General features: G+C 39.5%; 1 protein-coding gene across 1 annotated transcript; it reads left to right on the top strand.

Moving 5' to 3' along the window:
* The first annotated feature begins 406 nt into the window (after positions 1-406).
* On the top strand, positions 407-25914 carry LOC131855170 (carboxypeptidase B-like). Its single transcript, XM_059206414.1, has 7 exons — positions 407-477; positions 3057-3266; positions 4605-4710; positions 6160-6282; positions 7881-8069; positions 21410-21986; positions 25802-25914. The coding sequence occupies exons 1-7, from the start codon at positions 407-409 to the stop codon at positions 25912-25914; spliced, it is 1389 nt and encodes a 462-aa protein (XP_059062397.1).
* The last annotated feature ends 841 nt before the right edge of the window (positions 25915-26755 follow it).

Raw genomic sequence — 26755 nt, 5'->3', positions numbered from 1 at the left:
TGTATCGGTCTGGGTATTTTCTATTTATAATATGTATGTATTTACGAAAAAAAAAAATATCTGTGTATTTGTATCAGTTATCTAGTACCCATAACACAAGCTTTAGCTACCTTAACTTGGGAGTAGATGGCGCTGTGTGAATTGTCCTGAGATTATTATTATTATTATTATCAAGATTTCAACTCACGTCCTTTTTAAATACAGTCGATATAGCTAACCACGAAGGCAAAGAATGTTTGTAAAATGTAATGACAGGCAACAGTAGTTTATTACTATACATTTATATATACTGTGACGTTATTGTTTTAATAGATAAATAATATCAATTATAGATAAATTCCAGCTAATACAGATACCGTTTCAGTTAATTAAAAAAAAGCCGTATTGATCGCGTGACCGTTTGATAATGCAGACGTACATTATAGCTATCATACTATGGTGTAGCGGGGTGTACGCTAAAAATGAAATTTACGATGGGTGAGTTAATTTGTTTCAAACGGAGTTACTTAATGTGTTATCTATTTGTTTTTATGTAAACTTATACATATATTTTTATTTATTTTTTATATAACTTTAATGCACTTCGTCGGAATACTCACCTTCTTACCCTTCTTCATAACATTCTTTATAACCCTTCAACTCCTCACTACTTGAAGGAGCGGTTTACCTTCCTCTAGCCTCGAATAGCGTTGATCTTAGGTCGTCAGAGAGTCTCCAGTTAAAGACACCAAGACATAGCACTACATTCTACGACAAATCGTTTAGTGTGCTAGCTGTTCGTCTTTGGAACGAACTGCCCACATCTGTTCGAAGACTAAAATCACTGCAGAGCTTCAAATTAGGTATCAAAAACCACTATTTACGTAAGTAATAATAGTAGTATTACGGTCGTATGTATGTGTAATTGTATATATATTCATATATATGTATGTATATGTAAGTTTATTATATTATTTTGTATTGTATTATGTTATATGTATATTTATAACTTTTCTTCCAATATTGTTACCGTCATTACACCTCTACCAGACGCAAATCTAATCACTTCTCTCCATCCTAAGGTTGCCTGGAGGAGATCGCTTTTTAGCGATAAGGCCGCCCATTGTTACCTCTTTGTCTTGTTTATTGTATTATATATATTTTTTTTATCATTTTGTACATAATTGTATATGTAATTGTATTTTCTGTGAGAGGAACAATAAAGAGTTTCATTCATTCGTTCATTCACGTCATACATAGGTAAAAAGTACATATGGCGGACTTAACACCTAGTGGCGATTTCTACCAGGCAACCATGAGTTGTACAGAGATAAGTTGTTGTGTTGTCTTGATTCCGTGGCCGCGCTCAAAGTCCTCGATAAAAGATATGCAATAGCTTAAAACGATCTATTTACAAGAGCAACACACAAGTTTCTCGCTCATTCTTCTCTATTTACAAGAGCAACACACAAGTTTCTCGCTCATTCTTCTCTATTTACAAGAGCAAAACACAAGTTTCTCGCTCATTCTTTCATTTCCAGTCTATTTTGGTAATAAAATTGAAAATTTTGTGAGGATTCTTTCTTGCCCCGTGGTTGGGCCACGGAATTGAAGCTGATATTCACAAGGCTCCATAATATAAACCATTACCGTTATATGAGTTTTCAACCGGGAGTAAATTGACTAATTTCTTCTAAACTGTGGACTAAGATGACATGGTCACTTGGTCAGTACAATCTAGTCACGTTATTGAATTCAAATTCAAAAATCATTTATTCATTTAGACATTTTAGCCGCTTATGAACGTCAAATTTTACATTATAATTTTTTTCTCCCTACCGTCCAGTTCGGTATATAGATCCAATTGAGAAGAACTGGCAAGAAACTCAATTGAATTACTTTTTTTTAAATCCAGTTTATTTACAATGCATAGGTATTTATATAGGTGTCTATGTCTAACATTAAATGAAAATCCCGAACATGAAAACTATTGCCATGCACGCTCGTCATTCAAGTAATCGTTTAATTAGTAATAGGCCTTGCTCAGTAAATATGATTTAACAGATTTTGAATTTATTTAAGGGTAATTCCAATATCCTTTGGTATCTCATCCTAAAATTTTATATCTATTTCCATAAAAGACCTATTGACTTTTTTTAAACGATACTTGGGGACAGCAAGTTTGTCTTTAAATATACTGTTAATATTATGAATATTGCTGTTTTTTGCAAATTAGTAGACCTGATCATGTCATTTTAGTCTTCTGGAATGACATTTTCATAGATAGAGAGATTTGTATATTGAGTGAACGCTATATTTCAATAATAACGAAAAATATAAATTAACTAGATGTGCCAGCTGCTTCCTTATCCACATAAACTACTAGCAGACCGGACCACGTATTGCTGTGGCTAATAATCTATACATATAAATAAAATTGGAGTGTCTGTTTGTAATATATATCCTCACCATTACTCCTCAATATATTTATGAAAATATCATCTATGCCAGGAAGAATATAGACAGTTTCAAAAGAGTTAATGATTGCATTAATAAAAACTTACATAACAACAATAAACTTATTTCGCCTAAATGTCGTTTGGCTATAGTTAGTAATTCGTTTTATGGCAATTGCGTAAGGTTTTACAATAAAATACCAGAGTCTGTTATAAATCTGCCAGAAAAAAGATTTAAATGTCAAATAAAATACTTCCTTTGCAAAAATAAATAAAAAGCTTACTATAAAATTGAAGAATTCGTTAACGATAATAATGTTTTTATAGAAAAACTTAAAATCCATAGCACTGACAATATTATCTGATTACATTAATAATGAGTGCGTAGCGATTTCCATGTTAATTAACGCATGCCTCTTACTTGATATAATTACAGTAATTATTTATATAAAAATAAAACTATTTAAAAGAGCAACACACAAGTTTCTTGCTCATTCTTCTTGTGATGAATCTGCATTCCGAATTAGTGGTAGAATCAAAATATGACTATTCAAAAGTGCTTGTAATGAGTTTATTTGAATAAAGATTATTTCTATTTCTATTTCTATATATTTCTTGCAGGCATATACTATATGAGATAACAGTACAGAATGTAGAACAAACACGGCTTGTGACGGAATTAGAAGAATTATTACACGTGAGCGTCTTCACTCACGCTGTGCCAGGAAGATCGGGTCAGGTTCTAGTATCCAAGGAGAGACGAGGGCACTTCGAAACTAAACTCTCTGCAGAGGGGATAGAATACAAAGTAATCGTCGAAAATATTAAAGAGTACGTGCATATTTTAGTACTCTACTACAATGACTCTATACTTGTGCATTTTAAATAGAAAGTTAAGGAGTTTTAATAAATTTAATTGCCGGCCTCAGTGGTAAAGCGGTTTATCACTCCGCTTTATATCCGATGGTTGCGGGTTCGATTCCGCACGACAATCATATTTGTATTCATGAGTATGATTGTGTGTATCGGTCTGGGTGTTTTCTATGTTGAATATGTTGAAAAATATATCTGTGTATTTGTATCAGTTATCTAGTACCCATAACAAAGGCTTTAGCTAGCTTAACTTGGGTCTAGATGGCGCTGTGTGAATTGCCCTGAGATTATTATTATTATTTACACTATTGTAGCATTTTCTCAGCTTTTACTAGTTATTACCACCAAGTATGTAAACTACACCACACCAGTAGATCACAAGTATGAGCAGCTCTGAAATACTTGTCAAAAACAATTTAGCTTCCGAAAAATTTAATATGTATAATACATTGACGACCTCGGTGGTCCAGCGGTCTAGTACACCGCTTTACGACCGATGGTCGCGGGTTCGATTCCTCGCACGCACAAACATTTGTATTCATGAGTATGATTGTTTGTATCGGTCTGGGTGTTTTCTATATATAATATGTATGTAATAATAATTAAAAAAAAATTATCTATGTATTTGTATCAGTTATCTAGTACCCATAACACAAGCTTTAGCTAGCTTAACTTGGGTCTAGATGGCGCTGTGTGAATTGTCCTAAGATTATTATTATTATTATTATTATTATTATTGGTGAAAATTGTTTTCAAATCGGCTAAGTCCTTTTTGAGATTGTCGTGCACAAATGAGCAGACAAATATAAAAAAACATAACCTTAAACAAGATGTAATATATAAAATACATAAATGAAAACCGTTTTGAAATCGGCAAAGTCTTTTCTGAGATAATCTTGCACAAACAAGTAGAAAAATATATAAAAGAAAATCTCAAACAAGTAAAAATAAATTTCAGTACATACATCATATTTTATTATTTATTCTTCATTACATATACATATCATTATATAGTATAAAAGAATGTCGCGGTCGCTGTCTGTCCGTCCGTATGTTAAATCTTTGAAACTACGCAACAGATTTTGAAGCGGTTTTTTTAATTGATAGAGTGATTCAAGAGGAAGGTTCATATGTTAATACATGTACACGAAGGCGAAGCCGGGGCGAGTAGCTAGTATTAATATAATTCTAATTATTTGTTGATTTAGTTAGACATATAGTTTCCTGGACACAGCTATTTTTTGATTCCACAGTATGATATTATTTACTTTGTTACCTCTTTATTTCATATTTTAGTGTGATAGATCTCGAAGAGCGACTGCTGACAGAAGCTACCAGCAGAAGTAATAACAGAACTAGAAATGGGGGAGTAACGTTTGACAGAATATATACATATGAAGAGGTAAGAAAGAAGTATTAAGAATCAATAAGATGTAAACTTTTATGAAGACGCAGTGTAATACATAAAATTCTCATGTCACGGGTTTCGTGTTTATACTCCTCCGAAACGGCTTGACCCATTTTGATGAAGTTATATATGTATATTCATTAGGTAGGTAATAGATTTATAACAAATTTTTATACCCCTAAGTGTTAAGAATTGCGACTCTGAAGTGGCAATGGCACATAGCTCGTAGGACAGATGGCCGTTGGGGCAGTATAGTCCTCGAGTGGCGACCATGGACCGGAAGACGCAGCGTGGGAAGGCCTCCAGCAAGGTGGACCGACGATCTGGTCAAGATCGCTGGAAGGCATTGGATGCGAGCAGCGCAGGACCGATCGTCGTGGAGATCTTTGGGGGAGGCCTATGTCCAGCAGTGGATGTCTTCCGGGCTGCGATGATGAAGTGTTAAGGACAAAATATTTTCTTAAAGAATACATATAACCCTAAATTTTCACCCTTCTATCAACGACCCCTATTCTTTTAGCGTTTATAATTTATATTGCAAAACAACGTTTGCCGGGACAGTTAGTTTATACATAAAATTAAAAAATCACGTCATCTTGAATTCTATCACAATTCCTATACTGTAACTGGTATCAAGTTATGGAACTCGTTACCTATATCTATCAGAACTGCAAAGTCCATTCATATTTTTAAACGACAAGTAAAATACTTCCTTCTCAATATTTAAATTTCAGTTAGTATGACATTTTAATTTATATTTAGTTTATTCTATTTAACTTTAAAATTATGTATGTAGTTTATAATATATATGTAGTTTATATAAGTGTATCTAGTTTAATATATGAATATTATTGTGTACATAAATTTTAATTCATATAATATTTATTATTATGTTCCTTTATCATCATTATGTATTTGTTACCTTTTAGTTTTCTCCTGTTCATGTCATTTTACCTACCTGTTCAATGTTACAATCCGTTTCCCTAAGGTTGCCTTCAAAAGATTGCTTTCAGCAATAAGGCCGCCTTATTGTAACGATACATATGTCCATTGTTATATTGTTTGTGCTTCTTCTTTACTGTACGTTGCAAATAAAGTATATTAATAATAATAATAATATAATAATCTCAGGACAATTCACACAGCGCCATCTAGGCCCAAGTTAAGCTAGCTAAAGCTTGTGTTATGGGTACTAGATAACTGATACTAATACATAGATATTTGTTTTTTGTAAATATATACATATTATACATAGAAAATACCCAGACCGATACAAACAATCATACTCATATATACAAATGTTTGTGCCGTGCGAGGAATCGAACACGCGACCAAGGGTCGTAAAGCGGTGTGCTAGACCGCTAGACCACCAAGGTCATCATATTCTATCTATCTATCTTACTACACTTACTAATTTAAAAAATCTTCAATTAAATTTCACAGATCGACGCTTACCTTGAAGAACTGCAGACATTGTATCCTGAAACTGTAACTCTTGTGAACGCGGGCAATAGTGTTGAAGGTCGAGCTATAAAATATATAAGAGTATCAACAACCAATTTTCAGGTAAAATCAATACTAAGTTTTATCGAATTAAGTGTTCTTCTTTGTCCAACGTTATAATTTAATTTTCTCATTGCTTTCTTCATTTAATTATATTAGAAATAAAAAAAACCGCTACGCTTTCTTTTTGTATTGATTGCCGCATGCATTCTTATGAAAAATGTGAATACTATAACTATCAGATGGCAATTGTAAGTAGCTTTGACGTGGTCTAGTGTTTTGATGCATGCTCACTAAAATGTCCAGACTTGTGGCGGCGTGGTGGGCCGGGTCATTGGGCTCCCTAAAATATGGTCGAGCGCAGTGATGGCTGGCTCATCCGTCATACTCGTGAACGGGTGCTGCTTGTAGGGACTTTTATTTTTGTTTAACGTAAATAAAAATTTTATGTATCTATAGAATAGAATGGAATAGAAAATCTTTTATTCAAATAAACTTACATTGAATTCTCTCTGACTCATTCGGAAAGGTATCTCATCACAAAAAGAGCGAGCAAGAAACTTGCGTGTTGATCTTTTAAATAATATTATTGATTCTGTCTGTCTAAATTTAATCTTATGATATCTGTGGAAGCCATATATCTTCTGTTAACCTTTGTATATGCATTTTTCAAGATTAAACACCGAAATGACAAGGGTAGATTAATTAAATATTAATTAATCAATCATTATTAATGAATTAATAGTTAATCACATTTATCAGTATTTAAATCCGTTTAAACTACGATTTGCGTAATGGTAACTATCAAATCTAATACTATAAATGCAAAACTACGTCTGTCTGTGTGTTTATTACATATTCACATCCCGAAGGACTGTAAAATTAAAACCTTGAATGTATCACAAGGTCAGACTGTTTGTATCCGACTACGGGGTACATATATTGTTAATTATATATTATTATTATCTATACATATAAATAAAATTTGAGTGTCTGTTTATAATATTGACATAACCGTTTTTTACTACATGTATACGAAAGTATAAATGCGGTACATACACCAAAATATTTTTTTTTACAATTTTTGTCTGTCTGTCTGTCTATCTGTTTGTTTCGGCTAATCTCTGAAATGGCTGGACCGATTTTGACGGGTTTTTTTGGCAGGTAGCTGATGTAATAAGGAGTAACTTAGGCTACTTTTATTTTAGAAAAATAAACTTAAATTCCACGCGGACGAAGTCACGGGCACAGCTAGTTTATTATATAATAATATCAATTGTCTAATACTCCAAGCTCTTCTTTGCTTGGGCCTAGAGAAGGCTGCATGAACTGCCATGAGTAATTATTAATATTAAATAAAGAAATAATTATTTTAGTGAATAAATATACATATAAATAGAAAGAAAGAAAGAAAAACATTTATTGTCAACCATTTTTACATATACATTTGACAATTATACACTTTACACCCACACTCATATACATATATACATACATACATACACACTTAGAACAATTACAATAAATTATCTTATATTATTTCTAAATATGGTTGGCAACATGGCTGACACTCAGCATAAGTTAAGGGATAAATAAGTTAAGGGAGAAGCTGATAATGATGTACATATATAAATATGGATTTTTTATTTTTTATATTGCAGGATTCAAGCAAACCCGTCGTGTTCATAGAATCTCTTCTCCACGCCAGAGAATGGATCACTCTACCAGCCACCTTATATGCCATCCACAGGCTGGTTATAGACGTGACGGAGGAAGACTTGCTGCAGGATATCGACTGGATCATACTCCCTATTGTCAATCCTGATGGCTATGTGTTTACACATGTCGAGGTAAAATTATTAAAGTCATACTTTTTTTTTAATAGTACTATGGCAGCAAATTCTGGTGTTTCAGGCGTCTATAGGCTACGGCAACAGTTAACCATCAGTTGGGCCGTAAGTTTGTTTGCCACTTATTACGGCTGGCAACGGCAGTGAAATAGGGTAATATAAATAAAATTACTTACCAAAATTATAGATGTATTTAGTGGTAGCGTATATGACACAATGTAGAAAAACAATATAATAAAAAATATATGTCAAAAATTGTATATAAAAATATATGGTTTAAAAATAGAAATATCTATAAAAAGAGGTCTGTCGCCAACATGGCACGCCCCGGTGCAGAGCACCAATCTATAGTGGCGACTGTGCGCAGTTTTCTTGGGTGCCCTGCTCTAGGAGTAAGGGCAACACTTTGCGCACTGGTCTTTTCAAGATCCCCATGCTTCCCGGGATCTCCACCACCCTGACCACTCCGTCAGGACCGGTGAATATCTTAGAAATACGGCCTTTGGGCCAGGTTCCTCGCGGAAGATTTGGATCCGCCACCAGAACTGGATCTCCCACTTTGAATTTGGCTTGCGTCGATCCGGCCTTTCGTGGAATCAACGTGGGTAGGTATTCATGAAGCCATCTGGCCCAAAACAGCTCCGCTAACCGCAGTACCTTCCTGTGGTCTAAGCGACGGCAAAGATCTGCATCGGTGCGGGGACGGACCAACTCGGTTGATGGTGTGCCCAATAAAAAATGGAAGGGTGTGAGGGCCTGTAGTGTCTCCGGCTCTACTGGTACGTGTGTCAGCGGGCGAGAATTGACTACTGCTTCCGCTTCCAGAAGTAGGGTACTCAATACTTCCTCTCTTGGAGCTTGTTCTTTCAGGGTTACGGAAAGCGCAGACTTTATTGATCGCACTAAGCGTTCCCACGCACCTCCCATTGATGGTGCCGCTGGACAAATGAAGACCCACTCTATTTTATGGTTGGCCGCGAAGTCGAAAACGTCTGTGAGTTGGTTGGCTGCGCCGACAAAAGCCGTGCCGTTATCTGAGATGATTCTCGCTGGACATCCTCTACGAGCAATAAATCTTCTTAGGGCCATGATAGCAGCATCTGCGGAAAGGCTTCCTACGATCTCCAAATGAACGGCTCTGATGGTAAGGCATGTGAATAGAGCTACCCAGCGTTTTTCTCGTCTGCGCCCAACGGCAACTTCAACTGGACCGAAGTAATCAAGACCGCAGAAGGAAAACGCGCGCTGATGATGGGATAACCTATCTTCAGGAAGATCACCAAATTGAGGCGTAGATGGGAGAAGCTTCCTAATCCTACAGAAACTGCATTGTTTGGCAACAGACCTGACACTTGGGCGTAAAGCTATTATATAAAATTTGCCGCGCAGGAAGTTAACGACGGTCTCGATATTACCATGACCAAATTTCCGATGATAGTGATCGAGAAGGAGTTTTATAATTGGATGTCGACCGTCTAAAACAATAGGGTTAATGTCCTGCGCGGGAGCATCTAATACAGCACGAATTCTTCCATTTAAACGGATTAAACCGTCTTCTCCCAACATCAACACAAGACCTCTAAGCCTCCCTTGATTAGTTGGGGGAAGACCCGCGGTAAGACTCAAGAATTCGTGTTTAAATGATTCCAATTGAGTATATAAAAATAGGTGCCTCTCGGCCTCCAAGATTTCTGCGGCCGAAAGAGGTTTCAAAACTTTGAAGGAGACCTTGGAGGCAGCACTCTTTAATTTTGAATTTGGAGGTTTTTTCAAAAGCGACCGAAATATTTTAGCACAATGATGTGCACGAGCGGTTGCTCTAACCAACCGAACCCAACGACCGAAATGATCGTGATTCGCTACGATCGGAGATGGCATTTCCGGATGTTCGGTTAGCAAAAATGTTAACGCGTGTTCGGGTTTTAGTTCCTCAATTACTAGTGGAGCAATGACCGCAGGCTCGCGAGGCCATTCGTCTGGTGGAGACAAAAGAAAATCTGGACCAGTATACCATCGAGAGGAAGAGGAAAGAGAGTATAGACCGCGTGTAGCATCATCTGCTACATTTAAGGCCGATGGAACATAACGCCAATTGGCAACGTTTGTAGTCTCTAATATTTCTCCTACACGGTGAGCAACAAACGGCTTAAACGTGCGGGCATCGCTACGCAACCACTTTAAAACCGTTAGGGAATCCGTCCAAAAGAAAACTCTAGAAGCAACAAGACGGTGTGCCTCCAGGATGTAAGTTGCGAATCGAGAAGCCATGAGAGCCGCCTGTAACTCGAGCCGTGGGATAGACACAGGCTTTAAAGGGGCTAGGCGCGCTTTTCCACCTATAAGAGCCAAATGAACAGATTGGTCCTGGTGGACAAAACGCCAAAACGCCACACAAGCGTAAGCGGATTCACTTGAGTCGGCTAGGACGTGGAGCTGGCATTCCGCAGCAAATCTGGTTCGGTAACAGCGTGGTATTTTAATTTTGGCCGAGACTTCTGCTATACCGGCGAACCAAGTCTGCCACTTTGCCTTAGCAGAGGCGGGCAACTCCTCGTCCCAGTCAATACCCATTCTCCATGTTTCCTGAAATAAGATGCGACCGGCGATGGTTAGTGGCATCAAAAATCCAAGAGGATCGTAAACCTTCATGAGATGGGACAAGACTACTCTTTTTGTCACACTGGTAGGCAGTTCTGTGGACTTTCTAAAATTAAGAGTATCTTCCTTGATGTTCCAGGCCACCCCTAAAATTCTAACTTGCGAAGGAGATGTCGGTCCGAGACCTACCTCGGATGTGTCGGCAGCCCACAAGTCAGGACTTATTGTTGTAAGCGCTTTGGGGTTGTTGGATACCCATGAGCACATCTCTAAACAGGCTGCTTTATGCACGGTAACGATATCTGCAACTAATCGAGCGGCGAGTTCTGGGCTGTCTACACTTCCAAGGTAGTCGTCCATGTAATGGTCTCTAACAATAGCCTCTGCTGCTTCGGGAAACTTAGTCTGGTGCTCTAAAGCATTTTTATTTTTAGAAAAATGGCGGTGCACGGACTGGAGGTGGCGCCGAAGATCATGGAAGACATTCTATATTCTGCTATAGGTAGAGAAGGATCGTCTCGCCAGAGAAAACGTTGTGCATCTCTATCTTGTGCCCTAATTTTTGTTTGCGGGAACATTTCACGAATGTCTCCGTTGAGGGCTACCTCACCTTCCCTAAAACGCATGAGAATTCCTAATAAGGGTTGTAAGAGGTCAGGACCAGGGAGTAGCAGAGAATTTAGGCTAACTCCTGAACATTTAGCTGCGGCATCATGAACGAGCCTCAGCTTTTTCTTTTGGGGGTGATATACTCCAAAATGAGGCAAATACCATAAATTACCTAAAGGAGGTACATTAGTACAAAGCTCTGCGTAATCTTTCTCTATCATCCCATTTATATACTGTTTATAAGCTTCGGCATAATTTTGATCCTTTTTAAACTTTCTTTCTAAACTATGAAATCTGGATAAAGCTAATTTATAACTGTTTGGAATTGAGATGATATCAGGTCGCCAGAGCAAACCAGTCTCAAACCTACCTGACGGAAGACGTTGGGTGGTTTCATTTAAAATAGCCAAAGCTCGCTCATCGTTTATGCTGTGGAAGTCCTTTTTTGTAATGCCAATCGAATCGAGATGATAATGTTCTTTTATTAAAGATTCTAAATCGGAAACCGAGCTATGATGGATAAACTCCGCGGATTTACCCGGAAGCCTACCGAACATTGTCCATCCTAGAACGGTTTGGACAGCCACAGGTTGGTTACGAGAACCGCGTCGGATGCCATGCGGTAATGACAAATGCCAATTGTCAATACCAATTATTAAGAGAGGCTTGGCTTCCTCGTAAGACAGTTCTTTTACCAAATCCTGAAGATGAGAGAACTTTGCAACATCTACAGTACGAATTGTTTGGCATGCTACACCCAAATTAGGTATTGAGCGAACTCGTTTTAAATTAAAGGTTTCGACAGAGTGCTTGCCTTTGATGTTAATATCAATGTAGGTTACTACAGAATCTTTCGCCAAGCCGCCCACACAATTAACTTGAATAGTGCCTTTCGGCCCTTGTGCACCGATTGTGTCAGCTACTATTTGGTCAATCAGAGTAACCGTAGACCCGTCGTCCAATAAAGCGTAAATATCCATCTCACCCTTTGGTCCAGTTACAGTTACCGGCAGCACTTTAAGAAGTGAGCGCGAAGGAGGGCGTCTCGCATGGTATCGCACTGCTGCCGTGAGCGTGGGCCACAATTACTGGTGCGACTTCACTCTCCGAACTTACTTCACGTTCGCCAGTTGTTGTTGAACTGTAATGAACAGAATTTGTTAACTGTTTGTGAAGTAACTCATGATGGTAATATCCACCTTTGCAATTTATTACCCTACAGTTACCTTTGCAAGTCCTATAATAATGTTTGCCCCGCTTGAGACATCTTTGACAAACTTTATTATTTTTAACCCAATCCCATCTTTCATTAACAGAAATATTTTTAAATAAATCACAATTTAAGACTTCATGACCATTCTTTTTACAGTATAAACAATAAGCAATAGAGGGAGAATTTGAGGGCCTATTGTTATTAACTGCGGCCGTAGATGGAGTAACTTTGCCTTTTGACAACTTACGAGCTATGGAGTTTGAGGCGGTGGCATAACATATGTCACTCGGACTTTCGTCTGAGCTGACATTAGTCGTGACATGCGTGCGAGCCTTTTCTATGGGCTTAGGGCGCGAAATGTCATCGACAATGCCAAACCTCAAATGAACTCGAGACTGATGTGTGAGAAAGGCGGAAAGCAATTCTAATTTATATTGGAACCCGGTATCGGCATTTATGAATGCATAATCAACCCATTTCTCACGTATCAGTGGAGTTAATTTAAGTAGCACACTATGCAACAACTCTGGAGAGGCGAGGTACTCCACAGAACCCAACATCTTTATGGTGTGGACACAGTTGCGTACCACACAAGCTAACTGGTGGAGTTCCTTGCCACCGTCAGATGCTGACAGCTTGGACATGGCCTTAACTTCTGATACTAAGTGACGGATCAGAAGCTCAGGTTGACCAAACTGCTCCTGCAGAGCCTCCATGATTTCCTCTGGGTCTTGCGACAAGGCCAGGAGGGAAATGACAGCATCACGAGCGGCTCCTCGGAGTGCATTATTTAATCGACCTATATTTTCCGTCGCCGAAAACATTTTTTTGGAATTTAGATATGAACTTCTAAATGTTAACCAATGAGTGGGTGACGTGCCGGAAAATATAGGCAAGCTAACTACCGTACCTGGGTTAATTTTTCCACTGCTACAACGGGCGAGGTCACTTATGACTTCAGCCAACTTCAGGAAGTCACTGGGTTGGTTTTGTGAAGTGGTAGGTACATGTGAGCGGTCATTTTTATTTTGGTTACAAATAAATTCGTTTTGTGTACCTAACGTGTGTGTCTGTGTATAAGGATTATGAACGTGAGAGGGCGGCTTGGAATGCAACGCGCCAGCTTCATTTGTAGCTCCCAGTGTCGCAGTAATGCCTGGCTGAGGCACACCGTAGCTGTAGTTTTGGGTGGAGGTTACGCCGTGGGCACTTGATGCTGCCACTGCGTACGGTGCGGGCGCAGAAGGAAGCGCGTGCTCGCGCGTCGCAAATAATATATTTGCAACGCCTGGCGAGGCGGCGCGCTTGCGGCCGCATCGTAATGATGCTTCCGGTACTTCCAATGACGGTTGGACAGATGCGATGTGGGGCGCGTGCTCGCGCGCCGCGGCACCGGCACTGATGCCAGTGACACAGACGCCAGGCGAGACCACACGCTCGCAGTCTGTGGCCAGCATTGGGCAGGAAACACCAGGCACTTGTGGCGCAGGTGTGTGCTGGGACGGCATAATCTGTCTCTCAGACAAAGATGCGTTAGTATGAGATACCCAATTTTCTACTCTAGAGCTTCTAAACGACTGTGAGTGCAAGCTGGCAGCTTCATCAATAGCCGCTAATTCAGCCTCTAATTCTAAGTTAGCTACCATACGGTCCCGATCGGCGGCGGCTCGCTCGCGCTCGGCGGCAGCGCACTCCCGCTCTGCGGCGGCACGCTCTCGCTCAGCGGCGGCGCGGTCTCGGTCGGCCTCAAGTTCGGCTAAGCGACGTGCATGTAGTGCTTTTGCCGCAAGACGTTGAGCTCGGAGTGAGGTCGATGAATGATGGGAGCCGCGATGTGAACCGTGGGGATTAATGACACGTGAAGCGCTAGCGGATACCTCTGAAGGAGGGATATCTAGATCCGTTGGGGCGCTTTGTGCCGCTGCCATACCTCTTGTCAACACCATTTGTTGAAATATTCGGAAATAAATTATATAAATTTTTGTTGTATATAAAATATTTAATATTAGCTGGTAATTACACCGGTAGAAGGACCAATCTTGCGGCTGGCAACGGCAGTGAAATAGGGTAATATAAATAAAATTACTTACCAAAATTATAGTGATGTATTTAGTGGTAGCGCATATGACACAATGTAGAAAAACAATATAATAAAAAATATATGTCAAAAATTGTATATAAAAATATATGGTTTAAAAATAGAAATATCTATAAAAAGAGGTCCCCTGTCTAGGAGTAAGGGCAACACTTTGCGCACAGTGGGTAGGTATTCATGAAGCCATCTGGCCCAAAACAGCTCCGCTAACCGCAGTACCTTCCTGTGGTCTAAGCGACGGCAAAGATCTGCATCGGTGCGGGGACGGACCAACTCGGTTGATGGTGTGCCCAATAAAAAATGGAAGGGTGTGAGGGCCTGTAGTGTCTCCGGCTCTACTGGTACGTGTGTCAGCGGGCGAGAATTGACTACTGCTTCCGCTTCCAGAAGTAGGGTACTCAATACTTCCTCTCTTGGAGCTTGTTCTTTCAGGGTTACGGAAAGCGCAGACTTTATTGATCGCACTAAGCGTTCCCACGCACCTCCCATTGATGGTGCCGCTGGACAAATGAAGACCCACTCTATTTTATGGTTGGCCGCGAAGTCGAAAACGTCTGTGAGTTGGTTGGCTGCGCCGACAAAAGCCGTGCCGTTATCTGAGATGATTCTCGCTGGACATCCTCTACGAGCAATAAATCTTCTTAGGGCCATGATAGCAGCATCTGCGGAAAGGCTTCCTACGATCTCCAAATGAACGGCTCTGATGGTAAGGCATGTGAATAGAGCTACCCAGCGTTTTTCTCGTCTGCGCCCAACGGCAACTTCAACTGGACCGAAGTAATCAAGACCGCAGAAGGAAAACGCGCGCTGATGATGGGATAACCTATCTTCAGGAAGATCACCAAATTGAGGCGTAGATGGGAGAAGCTTCCTAATCCTACAGAAACTGCATTGTTTGGCAACAGACCTGACACTTGGGCGTAAAGCTATTATATAAAATTTGCCGCGCAGGAAGTTAACGACGGTCTCGATATTACCATGACCAAATTTCCGATGATAGTGATCGAGAAGGAGTTTTATAATTGGATGTCGACCGTCTAAAACAATAGGGTTAATGTCCTGCGCGGGTGCATCTAATACAGCACGAATTCTTCCATTTAAACGGATTAAACCGTCTTCTCCCAACATCAACACAAGACCTCTAAGCCTCCCTTGATTAGTTGGGGGAAGACCCGCGGTAAGCCTCAAGAATTCGTGTTTAAATGATTCCAATTGAGTATATAAAAATAGGTGCCTCTCGGCCTCCAAGATTTCTGCGGCCGAAAGAGGTTTCAAAACTTTGAAGGAGACCTTGGAGGCAGCACTCTTTAATTTTGAATTTGGAGGTTTTTTCAAAAGCGACCGAAATATTTTAGCACAATGATGTGCACGAGCGGTTGCTCTAACCAACCGAACCCAACGACCGAAATGATCGTGATTCGCTACGATCGGAGATGGCATTTCCGGATGTTCGGTTAGCAAAAATGTTAACGCGTGTTCGGGTTTTAGTTCCTCAATTACTAGTGGAGCAATGACCGCAGGCTCGCGAGGCCATTCGTCTGGTGGAGACAAAAGAAAATCTGGACCAGTATACCATCGAGAGGAAGAGGAAAGAGAGTATAGACCGCGTGTAGCATCATCTGCTACATTTAAGGCCGATGGAACATAACGCCAATTGGCAACGTTTGTAGTCTCTAATATTTCTCCTACACGGTGAGCAACAAACGGCTTAAACGTGCGGGCATCGCTACGCAACCACTTTAAAACCGTTAGGGAATCCGTCCAAAAGAAAACTCTAGAAGCAACAAGACGGTGTGCCTCCAGGATGTAAGTTGCGAATCGAGAAGCCATGAGAGCCGCCTGTAACTCGAGCCGTGGGATAGACACAGGCTTTAAAGGGGCTAGGCGCGCTTTTCCACCTATAAGAGCCAAATGAACAGATTGGTCCTGGTGGACAAAACGCCAAAACGCCACACAAGCGTAAGCGGATTCACTTGAGTCGGCTAGGACGTGGAGCTGGCATTCCGCAGCAAATCTGGTTCGGTAACAGCGTGGTATTTTAATTTTGGCCGAGACTTCTGCTATACCGGCGAACCAAGTCTGCCACTTTGCCTTAGCAGAGGCGGGCAACTCCTCGTCCCAGTCAATACCCATTCTCCATGTTTCCTGAAATAAGATGCGACCTGATGGTTAGTGGCATCAAAAATCCAAGAGGATCGTAAACCTTCATGAGATGGGACAAGACTACTCTTTTTGTCACACTGGTAGGCAGTTCTGTGGACTTTCTAAAATTAAGAGTATCTTCCTTGATGTTCCAGGCCACCCCTAAAATTCTAACTTGCGAAGGAGATGTCGGTCCGAGACCTACCTCGGATGTGTCGGCAGCCCACAAGTCAGGACTTATTGTTGTAAGCGCTTTGGGGTTGTTGGATACCCATGAGCACATCTCTAAACAGGCTGCTTTATGCACGGTAACGATATCTGCAACTAATCGAGCGGCGAGTTCTGGGCTGTCTACACTTCCAAGGTAGTCGTCCATGTAATGGTCTCTAACAATAGCCTCTGCTGCTTCGGGAAACTTAGTCTGGTGCTCTAAAGCATTTTTATTTTTTAGAAAAATGGCGGTGCACGGACTGGAGGTGGCGCCGAAGATCATGGAAGACATTCTATATTCTGCTATAGGTAGAGAAGGATCGTCTCGCCAGAGAAAACGTTGTGCATCTCTATCTTGTGCCCTAATTTTTGTTTGCGGGAACATTTCACGAATGTCTCCGTTGAGGGCTACCTCACCTTCCCTAAAACGCATGAGAATTCCTAATAAGGGTTGTAAGAGGTCAGGACCAGGGAGTAGCAGAGAATTTAGGCTAACTCCTGAACATTTAGCTGCGGCATCATGAACGAGCCTCAGCTTTTTTCTTTTGGGGTGATATACTCCAAAATGAGGCAAATACCATAAATTACCTAAAGGAGGTACATTAGTACAAAGCTCTGCGTAATCTTTCTCTATCATCCCATTTATATACTGTTTATAAGCTTCGGCATAATTTTGATCCTTTTTAAACTTTCTTTCTAAACTATGAAATCTGGATAAAGCTAATTTATAACTGTTTGGAATTGAGATGATATCAGGTCGCCAGAGCAAACCAGTCTCAAACCTACCTGACGGAAGACGTTGGGTGGTTTCATTTAAAATAGCCAAAGCTCGCTCATCGTTTATGCTGTGGAAGTCCTTTTTTGTAATGCCAATCGAATCGAGATGATAATGTTCTTTTATTAAAGATTCTAAATCGGAAACCGAGCTATGATGGATAAACTCCGCGGATTTACCCGGAAGCCTACCGAACATTGTCCATCCTAGAACGGTTTGGACAGCCACAGGTTGGTTACGAGAACCGCGTCGGATGCCATGCGGTAATGACAAATGCCAATTGTCAATACCAATTATTAAGAGAGGCTTGGCTTCCTCGTAAGACAGTTCTTTTACCAAATCCTGAAGATGAGAGAACTTTGCAACATCTACAGTACGAATTGTTTGGCATGCTACACCCAAATTAGGTATTGAGCGAACTCGTTTTAAATTAAAGGTTTCGACAGAGTGCTTGCCTTTGATGTTAATATCAATGTAGGTTACTACAGAATCTTTCGCCAAGCCGCCCACACAATTAACTTGAATAGTGCCTTTCGGCCCTTGTGCACCGATTGTGTCAGCTACTATTTGGTCAATCAGAGTAACCGTAGACCCGTCGTCCAATAAAGCGTAAATATCCATCTCACCCTTTGGTCCAGTTACAGTTACCGGCAGCACTTTAAGAAGTGAGCGCGAAGGAGGCGTCTCGCATGGTATCGCACTGCTGCCGTGAGCGTGGGCCACAATTACTGGTGCGACTTCACTCTCCGAACTTACTTCACGTTCGCCAGTTGTTGTTGAACTGTAATGAACAGAATTTGTTAACTGTTTGTGAAGTAACTCATGATGGTAATATCCACCTTTGCAATTTATTACCCTACAGTTACCTTTGCAAGTCCTATAATAATGTTTGCCCCGCTTGAGACATCTTTGACAAACTTTATTATTTTTAACCCAATCCCATCTTTCATTAACAGAAATATTTTTAAATAAATCACAATTTGAGACCTCATGACCATTCTTTTTACAGTATAAACAATAAGCAATAGAGGGAGAATTTGAGGGCCTATTGTTATTAACTGCGGCCGTAGATGGAGTAACTTTGCCTTTTGACAACTTACGAGCTATGGAGTTTGAGGCGGTGGCATAACATATGTCACTCGGACTTTCGTCTGAGCTGACATTAGTCGTGACATGCGTGCGAGCCTTTTCTATGGGCTTAGGGCGCGAAATGTCATCGACAATGCCAAACCTCAAATGAACTCGAGACTGATGTGTGAGAAAGGCGGAAAGCAATTCTAATTTATATTGGAACCCGGTATCGGCATTTATGAATGCATAATCAACCCATTTCTCACGTATCAGTGGAGTTAATTTAAGTAGCACACTATGCAACAACTCTGGAGAGGCGAGGTACTCCACAGAACCCAACATCTTTATGGTGTGGACACAGTTGCGTACCACACAAGCTAACTGGTGGAGTTCCTTGCCACCGTCAGATGCTGACAGCTTGGACATGGCCTTAACTTCTGATACTAAGTGACGGATCAGAAGCTCAGGTTGACCAAACTGCTCCTGCAGAGCCTCCATGATTTCCTCTGGGTCTTGCGACAAGGCCAGGAGGGAAATGACAGCATCACGGGCGGCTCCTCGGAGTGCATTATTTAATCGACCTATATTTTCCGTCGCCGAAAACATATTTTTGGAATTTAGATATGAACTTCTAAATGTTAACCAATGAGTGGGTGACGTGCCGGAAAATATAGGCAAGCTAACTACCGTACCTGGGTTAATTTTTCCACTGCTACAACGGGCGAGGTCACTTATGACTTCAGCCAACTTCAGGAAGTCACTGGGTTGGTTTTGTGAAGTGGTAGGTACATGTGAGCGGTCATTTTTATTTTGGTTACAAATAAATTCGTTTTGTGTACCTAACGTGTGTGTCTGTGTACAAGGATTATGAACGTGAGAGGGCGGCTTGGAATGCAACGCGCCGGCTTCATTTGTAGCTCCCAGTGTCGTAGTAGTGCCTGGCTGAGGCACACCGTAGCTGTAGTTTTGGGTGGAGGTTACGCCGTGGGCACTTGATGCTGCCACTGCGTACGGTGCGGGCGCAGAAGGAAGCGCGTGCTCGCGCGTCGCAAATAATACATTTGCAACGCCTGGCGAGACAGCGCGCTTGCGGCCGCATCGTAATGATGCTTCCGGTACTTCCAATGACGGTTGGACAGATGCGATATGGGGCGCGTGCTCGCGCGCCGCGGCACCGGCACTGATGCCAGTGACACAGACGCCAGGCGAGACCACACGCTCGCAGTCTGTGGCCAGCATTGGGCAGGAAACACCAGGCACTTGTGGCGCAGGTGTGTGCTGGGACGGCATAATCTGTCTCTCAGACAAAGATGCGTTAGTATGAGATACCCAATTTTCTACTCTAGAGCTTCTAAACGACTGTGAGTGCAAGCTGGCAGCTTCATCGATAGCCGCTAATTCAGCCTCTAATTCTAAGTTAGCTACCATACGGTCCCGCTCGGCGGCGGCTCGCTCCCGCTCGGCGGCGGCGCGATCTCGGTCGGCCTCGAGCTCGGCTAAGCGACGTGCATGTAGTGCTTTTGCCGCAAGACGTTGAGCTCGGAGTGAGGTCGATGAATGATGGGAGCCGCGATGTGAACCGTGGGGATTAATGACACGTGAAGCGCTAGCGGATACCTCTGAAGGAGGGATATCTAGATCCGTTGGGGCGCTTTGTGCCGCTGCCATACCTCTTGTCAACACCATTTGTTGAAATATTCGGAAATAAATTATATAAATTTTTGTTATATATAAAATATTTAATATTAGCTGGTAATTACACCGGTAGAAGGACCAATATTAGGGCTGGCAACGGCAGTGAAATAGGGTAATATAAATAAAATTACTTACCAAAATTATAGTGATGTATTTAGTGGTAGCGTATATGACACAATGTAGCAAAACAATATAATAAAAAATATATGTCAAAAATTGTATATAAAAATATATGGTTTAAAAATAGAAATATCTATAAAAAGAGGTCTGTCGCCAACATGGCACGCCCCGGTGCAGAGCACCAATCTATAGTGGCGACTGTGCGCAGTTTTCTTGGGACCAATATTACGGCTGGCAACGGCAGTGAAATAGGGTAATATAAATAAAATTACTTACCAAAATTATAGATGTATTTAGTGGTAGCGTATATGACACAATGTAGAAAAACAATATAATAAAAAATATATGTCAAAAATTGTATATAAAAATATATGGTTTAAAAATAGAAATATCTATAAAAAGAGGTCTGTCGCCAACACCACTATTTAGTTTAAATAAAATATATGTCATTATAATACAACAATAAGTTGTTTTATAAAAAGGATAAATTTGATTTTTCGTCTGTAATAGATGAACTCAAAAAATACTTGACCGATATTAATAAAATACTGACTTATAGAAATTAATTTTATTAAGACAAAGAATATTTAAAGCAAATAAAATAACAAAAACAAGTAGAACACGTCCGATCCGTTCCCGGGCTGCTCGTATAATGCCTTTTGTGTCCGAGTCACTGTTCATAGACCGCCATCTTGTGGCCCCCACCACTCTAAAAGCCCGAATTGATAACAAGTATTTTCATAGTTCATTCATTTAGTTTTTAAATTACGAATATTTATAACTCATATATTAATAAAATGTTATCTTCACAGAACCGATTCTGGCGGAAAAACAGAGCACCAAGCACATTGTGCCCAGGAGTCGACCTGAACAGAAACTTCGACATCAACTGGGGCGAAGCGTCCAGCAACATCGCTTGCATGGAGACCTTCCACGGCCCAGAACCTTTCTCTGAACCTGAGACCTCCATCGTCAGGGACATTAAACTGGCACATAGCAACCGTCTCGAACTCTTCCTGGACATCCACAGTTTTGGAAGCATGATCCTTTACGGTTATGGCAACGGTACATTGCCATCCAATGGCCTAATATTACATCTAGTTGGTGTTGAAATGGCAACAGCTATTAATGCTGTCAAAGCTAGCTTCAACCCAGATTACATCGTCGGTAACGTAGCATTAGTGTTGTATCAGGCATCAGGAAGTGCTCAGGATTACGCTCAAGCTATCGGTTCCCTGTCGTATACGTATGAGTTACCAGGGTACAGATTTGGTATTGGAGGCCTTGGATTCCTGGTCGACCCTGATTTTATAGAACAGGCTGGAATGGAGACGTGGGAAGGTATTAAAGTTGGTGCCAGATACGCTCGTGATAACTACAGACATAAGCGAAACATATAAGAAAAACTGTTAAATATACATTTAGTTATATTAAAAATTATATTATTAAATATATATATACGCTTTATTATTTACTCCTAGTACCCTTAAATAGATAGAGGGCCTCGGTGGTCTAACGGTTTAGCACACCGTCTTACTTCCGATAGTCGCGGATTCGATTTTTTGCATGATACAAATATTTGTATTCATGAGTAAGTTATATATATTGGTCTGACTGTTTTCTAATAGAAATATTTTATGTATGTATTTACAAAAAATGTATCTATGTATTTATATCAGTTATCTGATCCCCATAACACACACAAGCTCTGCTTAACTTGGGATTAGATGGCGCTATTTATGTCATATAACATTGTAACTTTTACATACATTCTTACTTTCAGTAACATGTGAAAAAGTCTTCAAAAGACCGTCCAGTATGTGTAGGTGTATGTGGGATTTTTATCCAGTAAAAAAATTACAGGGTATTGAACGAGCTTCTTTCCGGAGACGCGAGGTAGCGTTAGCATTTTACCGCAACTCCGGTGACTTTGGTCCGCCCTGTGGATGGTAGGGAGCGCCCCATCTCGTTGATAGGGCGACCTATTTCGCCCTACACAGTTATCCTTATCCTAACTCCTTACTAATATTATAAATGCGAAAGTAACTCTGGCTGTCTGTCTGTCTCACACGCGAAAACTACTGAACCGATTTAAACGAAATTTGGTACACAGATAGTCTAGACCCTAAGAAAGGACATAGGATATTTTTTAACGCGAATAAAGGGTTGTAAGAGGTTGAAAAGTGAGATGAACGGTTATATGGAAGTATCGTCATTTTTAAAACTAGAATTTTGAAACTTATTTTTAGGCTGTTCATTAAACACATAAATACAAATGAATGTGGATGGTTATAAGGGCAGAGGAAGGCCAAAAAAGAGATGGATGGACTGTGTGAAAGATGATATGGTAAGAAAGAAAGTAAATAACGCGATGACTGCGAACAGGGATGAATGGAAGCGAAAAACATATTACGCCGACCCCAAATAAATGGAATAAGGATGAAGCAGATGATGATTAAACACATAAATAAATGAAACTAAGTTTGTAAAATTGTTACCCTTAATGGGGTAAAAATAGGTGATGACAGTTTGTATAGAATATCGTCATTTTTGAATTTGTTAAGAGGAATCCTTTTTCTTTGCCTTTTTTGGGTTAGATTATAAAATATTTTTTCTATATTTGCTCAACTATATATGTAATACTAGCTGTGCCCTGGACTTCGTGCGCATGTACGAAGTCGCGGGCACAGCTAGTATTACATATAATTATATATATTACATATATAGGATGTTATATAATTATATGTAATATAAGCTGTGCCCGCGACTTCGTGCGCATGTACGAAGTCGCGGGCACAGCTAGTATTACATATAATTATATAACATCCTATGGTACCTTCCACTGGTATCCCGCCAACGAATACCGTTAGCGCGGGGTAGCTCACAGGTATCCATAAAAAAACGTATTTATGTACTATAGATCTGCTTCACACATTTTAATATAGATAACAATAATCAGTACAGACTATAAATAGCAGACTATTTAATCAATATAATATTACTTAATATGTTATTTATGATCTTATCTTGTACTATCATTTGATAATTATGTCGCGCTGTGGCATTGATATATGTATATATATATATATATATATATATATAAACTAGAATAAATAAAATAAAAAGATAAATATGTATACATATATAAACTTCTGTAAACATTTACGCATGCCGTGGCAACCAGTAAATAAGTCAACACTATATACCTGAACTTATTGCAAGATATAATAATTGTAACCTCATAGTGTATGTCTCGTTGGTCGCTCAAATAAATAAATTAATTAATTAATAACTGAAACAATTTTATGACGAATATACTAGCTCACCCCCCACATGTTGTTTTGTTTTGTGTATTAAAATCGCTATTAAAATTAGGGGTTGGTGATAGAACGATGAAAATGTAGGGTTGTATGTATTTTTTAATGCTACATTATAAAAAACATATCAAAAAAAATAAAAATAAATGTTATGGTAAGTGTTAGGGGTATGAAAAATATATAGTAGCCGATTCTCTGAGCTACTGAATAGGCATATGGTATAAAATTTCATAAAAATCGGTCTAGCCGATTCTATATCGATATTTCATATACAGGTTGTCCCAAAAATCGACAATAAATCGGAAGCAGCGTATATACTAGGTATATATTAAAAATAAAGATGATATACTATATGTGTATACATCAGTGGAGACTGCTGCCAAATTTCTGAGATTACCGCTCGCAAACGCACAGACTAACAGTTAACAATTCTATCATACATTCTTCTGCTTTCTATTACTTCAGTAAACTCACCCAATAATATTCTTCTCATACATCTTTCATGTATATAAAGCAATATGTTACATTATTTTATCTATACTAGCTGACCCGCGCGACTTCGTCTGCATTACACTTACTTCACATTTATTATCATGATCATCATCATCTTAGCCCGGAAGATGTCCACTGCTGGACATAGACCTCCACCAAAGATCTCCACGACGATTGGTCCTACCTACTCGCATCCAACGCTTTCCAGCGATAGTGACCAGATCTTCTGTCTTTATTATGATATTTCACACAATTTACATAATATCTTTTTAAATTATAGCCTATCTGTTCTTCTAATATCTATGTTATCTGTAAAGTCTCAACAAAATCCGTTCAGTAATTTTTGTGTGAAAGAGTAACAAACATCCATCCATACGTACAAACTGTCGCGTTTATAATATTAGTAAGATATATTATTATATCTATCTACCCGTGTGAAGCCGCGTCAAGTTACTAGTGTATGAATATACATATATGAATGAGTGTGTATAAATGATGTGTATGCATGAATATACACATATATATGTAGCTGAGTGTATGCATAAATATACACATATATATGTAGCTGGCTGAATTGCATGTTTGCTTCTTCGATTGAATCCCGACTTAGATTTGGTGATATTATTTTAAGAAACATATTTCACTCAACCCATCTGTGATTCAAACGTATCCCTATTGAATAATCGGGTTGTTACTTTGTGATAAGCGGAGCGGATAGTTGGTAATAGCGATTTTGAGGCGATGTATATAGTCTTTGTTCGAAGTGTCTGCGTTGGTACAGCTTCTTCTTACTGTTTAGCCCTAAAACAAGCTGCTTTTTTTTTAATTTGTCAGTACAACACTACAGTAATATATCTAACATAGGAAACGATATAAATAAATACACAGATGAGACAGCCTCGGTGGTCTAGTGGTTGAGCACACCGCAATACTTCCTATGGTCGCGGGTTCGATTCCTCGCACGGTACAAACATTTGTATTCATGAGTATGGGTGTTGTCTATGTATATTATGTATGTATTTACAAATATATATATATATATATATAAGTATTTATACCAGTTGTCCCATAACACAAGCTGCGTACCGTGGGACTAGATGACGCTGTGTCAATTATCCAGAGTTATTTATGAATGAATGAATGAAATGAAATGAAAGAAAAACGAATATAAAATATAAAAAGAAAAAAAACATAATTATAATATAGAGGTAACAATTGGCGGCCTTATCGCTTAATAGCGATTTGTTCCAAGCAACCTTAGGATGGAGAGGAGTGATGAGACTATGTCTGGTTGAGGTATAACAATTACTTATTTATTTATTTACATTTACATTATTTTCTATATATTTTTGTATGAAAGGCGAGATATATTAAAATTACAGGTTACGCATGTAAATAAATCAGGATTAACATTCTCAGCAATGATAATATCTCACGTAATAATAATATCTCACGACGAATTCAAACCTGATAAATTCACATGGAATTTATCAGAATGTTTTACATGAGGAACCGCGTGGAGGTCGACCTGACATGGTACATTGCTAGCGATGAGGTTAATGGTCCACATTACTAACAATCTCCTTATCCCCGAGAGGATGATGAGAAGAATTAGGAAAGGTGACCGTATGGAGTACATAGCTAGGAGAAACGAAAGGGCTCCAAAAATTATTATAAAAAGTGAAGTCACTTTTATTAAAAAAAATTCTATTATCAGTTGACAATTTTAAATTATTCTATTACTAACTGTGCTCGCGGTTTTACCCATATGAAATTTATAGCCTATGTGTAAATGAAATAGAAATAGAAATAGAAAATCATTTGTTCAAATAAACTTACATTGAAGCACTTTTGAATAGTCATTACATTTTTTAATCTACCGCTCATTCGGAAAGCTGTCTCATCACAAGAAGAACGAGCAAGAAACTTGCGTGTTGCTCTTTTAAATAATTTTATTATTACTTTACATTTTTAAGTTTAAGTGTGTGAATACAAACCACCAATTAGCACTAATTCAATTAAATACTCAAATAGAAAAAATATTGAAGATATAACCAACTGGTTAAACAATTAATAAGAGGAAATCAGTCATAGTGATTAGAGCAGACCAGTCCCTACAAGCAGCACTCGTTCACGAGTATGATGGATGAGTCAGCCATCACTGCGCTCGACCATATTTTAGGGAGCCCAATGACCCGGCCCACTACGCCGCCACATGTCTGGATATTTTAGTGAGCATGACTACTCAAAACACTAGACCACGTCAAAGCTACTTACAATTGCCATCTGATAGTTATACTATTCACATTTTACATAAGAATTCATGCGGCAATCAATCTAAAAACCGTT

Source organism: Achroia grisella, unplaced genomic scaffold (genome assembly GCF_030625045.1).
Source record: "Achroia grisella isolate CSIRO2021 unplaced genomic scaffold, CSIRO_AGI_Agris_v1 utg1314, whole genome shotgun sequence".
In the NCBI taxonomy this organism is placed as follows: Eukaryota; Metazoa; Arthropoda; class Insecta; order Lepidoptera; family Pyralidae; genus Achroia; species Achroia grisella.
This window is presented reverse-complemented; position numbering and strand designations above follow the sequence as displayed.

Excerpts from the sequence above, each read along its gene's own strand:
- LOC131855170 (XM_059206414.1), top strand. The coding sequence starts at position 407 with ATGCAGACGTACATTATAGCTATCATACTATGGTGTAGCGGGGTGTAC. Across the intron at positions 6,283-7,880 it reads TATCAACAACCAATTTTCAG|GATTCAAGCAAACCCGTCGT; the intron begins GTAAAATCAATA and ends TTTATATTGCAG. Across the intron at positions 21,987-25,801 it reads TGATAACTACAGACATAAGC|ATAAATCAGGATTAACATTC; the intron begins GAAACATATAAG and ends TTACGCATGTAA.